The following is an 8,343-nucleotide window of genomic DNA, read 5'->3' as shown; positions in this document are numbered from 1 at the left end:
CAGCGGTGGTGACGGGGCCACCACATAAAGCCGGGTCGTCGGGGCGGGAGTCTCCCAGGCCAAGAGCCCCGATGGGATGGGGGAGGGGTGGCGAGCGAGGGGCCCCCGACCTCCGGGGCTCCGCGCAGCATTAAAGTGACGCGCGCCCGGCTCGCCGAGGCCGCGCCACGCCCCCGCGGGGGTGGAGCCGCGGCCGGGGGCGGGTCCGAAGCTGGCGGCGCCCAGGCCTGGGGCGGGGGCTGTGACAGCAGCTGCAACGGCGGCAGCGGCGGCGCCTGAAGCTGTTGCAGCAGAGGCGGAGGCTGCTCCTGGACGCGTCCGGGCCGCTCAGCCGGAGCCCCAGCCCCGAGGCGCCGGGGGTGCGCTGGTTGCTGCGGCTGCTGCCCGCCGGCCGCCGCCCGGGCCCCCGCTGCCACCCGGGCCCCGGCCGCCGCTCGCGCCCGGGTCGACCCCGCCCGCGTGTGTGCCCCAGCCGGGACGCCGCCCCCGGCCGGGTCTCCACTTCTCGGCCGCACCTCCCATGACAGCGCCCGCTCGAAGATGGCTGCGAAGGGCGCGCACGGCTCCCACCTGAAGATGGAGAGCGAGCTGGAGCGCTGCCGCGCCGAGGGCCACTGGGACCGCATGCCAGAGCTGGTCCGGCAGATGCAGACGCTAGTCGTGCCCGGCGGCGGGGGCGGCCGGCGAGCCAGCCCGAACGCCGTGCTCACCTCTGTGGACACCGGTGAGTGAGGGAAGGACGGGGCCGGTTCACAAGCGCGGAGCGCGCGAAAGGCGCCTCCTCCAGGAAGCGGGCCCCGACTGCGTGGGGCCGGCGGTGGCTGCTTTCGGTATTACCGTTCCTGCAGTGCTGGTCTTAGGAGCAACCAGGGTAGTAAGGAAGGTTCTTCTGCCCAAGGAGAAAACTCACATGCTTTGGGGAAAAGAGAGAAACGGTTTTTGCCCTCTGCCCTTTCGGATCATGTGGGCTGCTCCGACTGCTGTGAAATGGTGGTTTCGGCACGCATCAGATTGGGGCTTAGGCCGGACTCTTGCGCCGCGCCTCCAATCCCCATTCCGGTTCCTAAACTCCGTCAGGTGAAGGCTGTGCCTGTCTCTCCTTGCCCTCCCCCTCTTTCCCCCAAGTCAAATTAACGGCGAAGCTCTGTGCACAGCCAGTATGATTGGGGGCTTAACGAGCGCCGGGTGGAGTGGTGGAGAAGTGGGAAAGAGGCCTGGTAAGCCTCAGTTTCTAATTCTGAGTTCTGGCTCGGGACGCATCTAGCCCTGGCAGTCTGTGGCTTTAGCAGTAGGGCTGGTTTGGCTGGGCTGGGCTCTTGTGCTGGGGTTGGAAGGCACCCTGATGTGGCAGTGGGAGAACACCCCGCCCCAGTCTCCAACCTCAAACCTGTTCCTGGTGCCTTCAGCTCAGCCCTGAGCCCTCTCTTTGTGCGCAGCCAACTTTAGAGCCTTTGTGGAAGGAGGCAGGGAGTAAATAAATACAGATATAAAGAGTTTTAAAGACTGCCCAGCCTGTGGAAGGCTCTGTGAGGAGACAGAATGATAACGATAATAGTAACAGTAATAGCTAACTCGCTCACTCACTGTGTGCCAGTGTACTAAGCACTGTAATCAACTCAGTTTCTCCCAACAACCCCATGAAGCAGGTACTCTTGTTTGCCACTTACAGATAAGGAAACTGAGGCACAGTGAACTTAAATAACTTGATCATCCAGCCAATAAGTGGTGGAACCAGGATTTGAACCTAGGTTTCTGAGTACATCCTTTTAACCACTTGCACCATTACCTCTCCAAGAAGTATAACAAAATCCGAGCTTGAAGAGTTGACAAAATGAATGGGAAGGCAGAGGGGCGATCAGAGGGCAATTGTGTTAGATTATGGTGCTTAGAGGAAGAGGAGTTTTCAGGAAGCAGCAGAACTGGTACTGGCCTCTAAGTGGTGTTGGGAAGGGCCGAGTATGTTTGCCCAATGAGGAGGAAGGATAGATGGACATCGAGGGGGCTAGGTGGCAGGGATGGACAGTCGGTTTGAGGCTTTGAGGTAGGTCTGAGCGTGGCAGTGAGGGGTAGTGGCCAGAGCTAAAGATGCACGTTTGGTAGAAACTGATGAGACCCCGCCTTCCAGGGAAGGACAGATACATTTCAGGTTCCCCTCTGTCCCCTGTGTGGGGTGATGTGGTGGGGTGGGACTGGTGAGGGTGGAATGGAAGATGACCCATGCAGAGGGCACTGGGGCCTGGTCAAGTGTGGGAATCTGGGTGAGGTTGGCAGCACCACAGAGAAGCATGCTGGGCCCAAGACAGTAACCGGGGCCACCTGAGTCTATCCAGGGCTTTACTTCCTCAGCTGTTCTTCAGAGGTCCTAAGGAGGTTGAGTAATTAATTCCTTGGTATTCTAGGATAAAAGGGTTTGGGGAGCCAAACAAGCTAAGTCATTAGACCTAACAGATTCAATATTGTTAAACTGATCTTTTTTAACTGCAGGACTTCTCAGAGCCTTTAATATGCTCACCTGCGTATGATGTTCAAGCCGAGGTTAGAGTATAAATACCACATTTCTCAAACTTACTTTGACCGTACTCTATGAAGGATTATTGGGAAACACTGGTATGGCATAGTTTATAAATGGTATGGTATAGTTATAAAGTGCTTCTTCTATTTGAAAAAAACTTTTTTTGTAAACAGCCCTGTGGGGAGGGCAGGAATTATTGTCCCCATTTTAGACATCAAGGCCCAGAAAGGTCACATAATGAGTATGTGGCAGAGACTGTACCCAAACCGGAGTCCCTGACACCAGGTCTACTAGTGACAGAGGGAGGAGTGTGGAGCCTGGGTTGGCTTCACTGTGGGAACTGACTAGCACAAAGAGGGAGGCTAAGGTCAGTGGGGTCTCTCCTGCCAATTTTGGGGTTTGGTCCTATGAGCGATTTTCTCCCATTGTTATTTCCAGATACATTTATCCCAGAACGCACACATGCCTGCACGCACGTGCACACACAGACACACACAAGGAAGGAAAACAAATGACTCCCGAAGCCCATGCTTAGGGCATTTTTTGGATTGTCTGCTATTTTGGTTCTCTCTCCACTGGGTTCCTTGATCACTGGAGGGATCAAGGGCCTGTTTTTTTGAGGGGGTGTGGACACTGAGCCACCTGCAGCCCGGGAGGGAGATTCTTAAAAGCCCCACCTGGTGTGTTAGACTCAACGACTAGAAGCTTCAACATAATTACATAATTTGGGAGAGGTGAGGAAGGTGCTGAGGGAGGAGGACAAACCCCAGCTGAACGCTATTTTACAGACAGAGGCCCTGCTGTATCTGTGGGATTTCCCAAAGAAACGAAGGATAGCCCCCAGAACATGGGTTTCACTCCAGGGAGCACAAGGGGAAGACCCAGCTGAAGAGGGGGGACCTCTTTCTGGTCTGGTGGGAGTAAAGGATCAGGAGATGCTCCTGCGGAAGGGGCCCCCTTTTCCTGTCTGGGGAGGCTGCTCCCCACCACCTGCCCAGGGGGAAGGTGGTTACTACTGTTTGTACATTTTCTTTCAAACTCACATCCGGTTTAGATTTGGTCAGGATGGAGCAGGGGAACCCCAGAGGGTGGCTAGCTGTAAAGGGTTTTGTTCACGTAAAAACAAAGAGCCCCATCCAAGTGGTTTAAAAAGAAACAAAACACTTTATTGAGAAAAATTTCCAAAACGTCAAAAAAGTAGAGAGAAAAATGAATCCCATATACCCATCAACCAGTGTCAGTGATCACAAACTCATGAATAGTTTTGTCTGAGCTACACCCTGGGCCGTTTCTCCCCCACGTTGCAATATTTCAGTATGTATTTATTAAACAAGAACTCCTTTGAAAAATAAAACTACCATATTTTTACTACAGCTCCCTCTCATCTAATTATTTAATTTTACAGTTTGTTTGCTAGAATGAGGATCCAAATAAGGCCACACATTGCATTTGGTTAATGGGTTGAATCTTTCTTTTATCCCCAACATTTTATTATGAAAAGTTCAAACATACAAAAAGTTGAAAGAATTTTGCAGTAAACACCTGTATTCCCACCACCTACATTTGAATATTCTTTTACTGTACTTGCTTAAATCACATCTGCTACTCTCTCCATCCATCTGGAGTCTCTCCTAATCTGTAGTCATCCCCTATCTTTTTTTTAATTAGTGATTTTTTAAAAAAAACTGGAAATTGTTCTGAGCATTTTTTCAGTCGAAGTTAGCAGGAGTAACGTTTGAGGCAGGTGGCCTCTCACTAGTTTTGCCCTCTTCCTCCTCTTGCCGCGGTTGGTAGGTCCCAGCCCTTTGCAGTCCTGTGAAGTGAGCAGCTGCAGAGACCACCGTGGCCCCATTTTACCCAGTAGGGAAGGGTCTGGTCTGAGCACCTGGGCTGCCAGCTGGAACCACCTTTCCTGACTGAATTGGCAGGTGGAAGAATGGGGAGCACTGCCCTGCAAATATGGGTTCCAGGGAGGAGGCCGGTGTCCTTGAAGTGGGTCCCTGTGAACTGGCACGCTGCGAGAGGCCTGGAGAGGGGTGGGAGTGGAGAGGAAGCTAGCCGCCAGAGGCCTCCTAAACAAGGTGGGGAGACTGGGCGGGCCACTAAGTGGGGACTTCTTTGGACCTCTGCTAAGAGCAGAGGGCTGGGCTGGGCTGCCAGAATCAGGAGCCAGGCTCCCAGAGTCTGTTGTACTGTCTGGGAGGAAGGCCTTCCTAATGCCCCAGCAAGGGAGAAGCTGGAACACTTTACCCAAACCAGGACAGGGAGTAGGTTTCGTACGCTAGGATGATGAAGAGCAATCTGTTTTACCTTTGGAGAAGGATAGGAAAGCCTCGATCCACCTGGATTCTTATTTAACAACTGAAAACCTAGAACTTTTCATTCCAAACTACCCTTCAGTTCCATAGACTGACCAGTTGAGAACAGTGGGATGGAAAATGTGGAGCAGGGAAGAGAGTTAGACAAGGAAGAAAAGAAAGTAAATTCCCGATGTCTACTTGAGTGTACGCTAAACGGAAAAACAGAGAGACTGAGTTGGGTGTGAAGAGGGAGGGCAAAAAGGCTCTGGGCAAGGATCGGGAGTGTTAATCTACAGAACAGTCTGAAACTTACAAGTGTGTGACAGTGAGAACTACTCTTATTCCTGCCCTTGGAATTACGATTCGCTTTTAACCTACTGTTTACAGCTCTTAGACTGTTCTTCATTTCCAAACTCTCAGAAGCTCTGCTCTGTGTGGGAGGTGGGGAAGAGGGACTGTTCTTTGGCTGTGTTATGTTATGTGGGTTGTGACCATAACAACATTGCATCTTTATTGTCATCTATAAAATGGGAATCATTTCTACCTATCAGGGCTGTGCAGATCAAATGATACTATATAATAAAGTACCTGGTACTCAGTGGGCGGGCCATCGGCAAATACCAGCCCCCCTTTTTCAGTAAAAGGCACTTTTGAAGTTTAGAGCAGTGCTTCTCAAACGGTCTGTGGTGAAGGCTCAGTTTTATGTTCTGGTTTTTTTTTTTAGATTCCCAATCTGTTGTGTTCCGATACCTTCTTAAAATACATAAACTGATACCTGCTCCCCCCACCACCAGTTTTTTAGTATTTGATTCAACAATTATTCTGTCACATGGTTATCAGCGTTTCTGAACATATACTCTAAATTTCTGCACTCACCCCGCGGGACTGGGTCACAAAGACGCACAGACCCACCCCAGCCCACGGACCACACATGTGTTCAGAGGACATTTTGAGGAGAGGTGTGGGCCCTGGGGAGTATTTCAAGATTGAGGTTTGCCTAGAAGGAAGCTGGTTTCTCTTGGCATGAAAGGAAAGGAACCCTAGGGAGCTCTGGGCGGGGCAGCTGGGTGGCGGAGGCGGGACCCGGTGGCCGGAAGGCTGGGCTGCAGACTGGCACCTGCAGACCGCTGCGGGGCGGGAGCTGTGCGCACCGCTGCACCTGACGGCGGAGGGGCAGGACCAGCCCGGCAGGCGGAGCCTGGAGAGGGATGAGGTTCTGTGGGAAGGAGGAGGTTCATAACTCTACCTCAGGTTTTACAGATGCAAAACAGATTAGAAGGGGCCAGCCAATTGCCAAGTGGCCCACAGCTCAGGAATGCTGCTCAGGCACCCACTTCTAAGCAGCCCACTCCCCCTCCTGGCTGAGCTTTTGGAAACGTAGAAGATTCCTTCTATTCTTGGGTCGATTTAAATTTAATTTTGACTAGGTAATATATTCACATGGGTCGACCTTCCAAAGGTACCCAGAAGTAACGAGTGAAAAGCCTCCCTCGATCTCTGCCCCCGTCCCTGTAAGGTAGAAAAGTTAGCAGATGTTTGTGTTATCCTTTTACATATCTTCATGCATAAACACACAGTGGTCCACTGTGTGTGCTCTACTTTCTAATCAGTTTATCTTGAAGTTCATGTCATGACAGCCCATACAGAGCCTCCTCATTCCTTTTTATGGTGGCATGGTGTCCCTTTTAATGGCTATATCATGCTTTATTTAATCAGCCTTCTGTTGATGGACATAAAGTTTTCTCTGGTTTTCTGCTATTATAAACAGCGCAGCAGGAATGACCTTATATGTTGGTCGTTTTACACATACGTGTTTGAGGACATCTGTAGGCATGGGATTGCTGAGTCAATGGGGATGTGCAACAAATAATTTTGATATATGTCGCCCTTTGTAGAGGTTCTACCAACTTCTGTCCCACTAGTGATGGATGATAGTTTAAACCATCATTTTTGGCCATTTCCTCCTAATGTTACTTTTAGAAATCATGAGGTAGGTCGCAAAGGATGGGCTACTAGGCTGTGGCATCCATCTGGGCTTCCGGGATGCTCTGTGGGGAATCTCCCTCACGAAGAGAGACAATTATCCAGGGACGTGCAATTTTACACCTGTGGCTTTGAGTTGTGAGCAAACTGCAGTGGTCCTGAGAGTAAGGAGTGAGTGGCATTCTGAGTAGGTCTGAGAATGCCATCCTGGCAGCAGGAAGAGCACTAGAGGACGTGGGATCGAGCGCATGTTCCTGGAGGCATTTTGGTTTTTTTTATAAATTTATGTATTTTATTTTATGTTTGGCTGCATTGGGTCTTTTTTGCTGCATGGGCTTTCTCTAGTTGTGGCGAGCGGGGGCTACTCTTCGTTGTGGTGCGCGAGCTTCCCATTGCGGTGATTTCTCTTGTTGTGGAGCATGGGCTGTAGGCGCGCGAGCTTCAGTAGCTGTGGTGCACGGGCTTGGTAGTTGTGGCTCGTGGGTTCTAGAGCACAGGCTCAGTAGTTGTGGTGCACAGGCTTAGTTGCTCCGCAGCATGTGGGATCTTCCCGGACCAGGACTCAAACCCATGTCCCCTGCATTGGTAGGCAGATTCTTAACCACTGTGCCACCTGGGAAGCCCCCCTGGAGGCATTTTGGATGGGCACAGAACTCCCTGAGCCTCAGGGCTTCCCCATGGGGGAGTGGAAAGGATCCCATTACTCAGCGACTATTTATTGGGTGCCTGTATTAAATGGTCCTTGCTCTGTTTGAGGGGGACAGGCCAGGAGCCAGTCACGAAGCACAGCCACCCAAGGTGGTCCTGAAACCACCCTCAACCTCAAACCCTGCACCCTGAGCACCTGGATCCCCCCCCCACTCAGGTCGCCCCTGCTGTAGGTAGCAGGGATACGGTGGCTCCAGGATTGCAGTTTTCAGTGCTGTGGGGGAGACAGCAAAGTAACCCAAGCAGTATGAAATCACTAGCCAAGGGGTGAGGTCTGTGGACGAGCTAACGTGTGCGGGAACTCCAGAAAGTCCCAAGGATTGCCGTGCTACACCAGTAAATCTGCTTCCGGCCTTAACTCTCCTTGGTTGCTAGGTTATCCCTGGGTCATGCTAAAATACCTTAATAACAGAGAAAACCAATTCTGCTACATGGAAGATAGAGCACCTGACAATGTGTTATTAAGCCAGCTTGTATATTTTTCCTCTTCAGTTGTCTGGAGGGAATTCCTTCCTTGTGTAAGAACTTATCACCTTGGAGCATGGGTGTGACTTTGTCCCTCAATATTTTTTTTCCTTTCTAAAATTTAATTTAATTTAATTTTGAATTTTATTTATTTTTTATACAGCAGGTTCTTATTAGTTATCCATTTTATACATATTAGTATACATGTCAATCCCAATCTCCCAATTCATCCCACCACAACCCCCCCCCCACTGCTTTCCCCCCTTGGTGTCCATATGTTTGTTTCTCTACATCTGTGTCTCTAGTTCTTCCCTGCAAACTGGTTCATCTGTAGCATTTTTCTAGATTCCACATATATGCATTAATATACAATAT

General features: G+C 50.9%; 1 protein-coding gene across 4 annotated transcripts in view; it reads left to right on the top strand.

Moving 5' to 3' along the window:
• Nucleotides 1–461: 461 nt before the first annotated feature.
• TTC7A (tetratricopeptide repeat domain 7A) overlaps nucleotides 462–8,343 on the top strand; it is a 121,654-nt gene continuing 113,772 nt past the window's right edge. For 3 of the 4 annotated variants that reach the window (XM_030857743.3, XM_060309131.2, XM_060309130.2), the window contains exon 1: nucleotides 462–724. In XM_030857743.3, coding sequence (XP_030713603.1) covers nucleotides 541–724 — 184 coding nt within the window. In that variant the 5' untranslated portion in view covers nucleotides 462–540. The remainder of the gene's footprint in view (nucleotides 725–8,343) is intronic. The other variant, XM_060309132.2, reaches the window with a different exon arrangement.

This window comes from Globicephala melas, chromosome 12 (genome assembly GCF_963455315.2).
Source record: "Globicephala melas chromosome 12, mGloMel1.2, whole genome shotgun sequence".
Taxonomy (NCBI): Eukaryota; Metazoa; Chordata; class Mammalia; order Artiodactyla; family Delphinidae; genus Globicephala; species Globicephala melas.
Note: the sequence above shows the minus strand (reverse complement) of the source record. Positions and strands in the feature narration are given on the sequence as shown.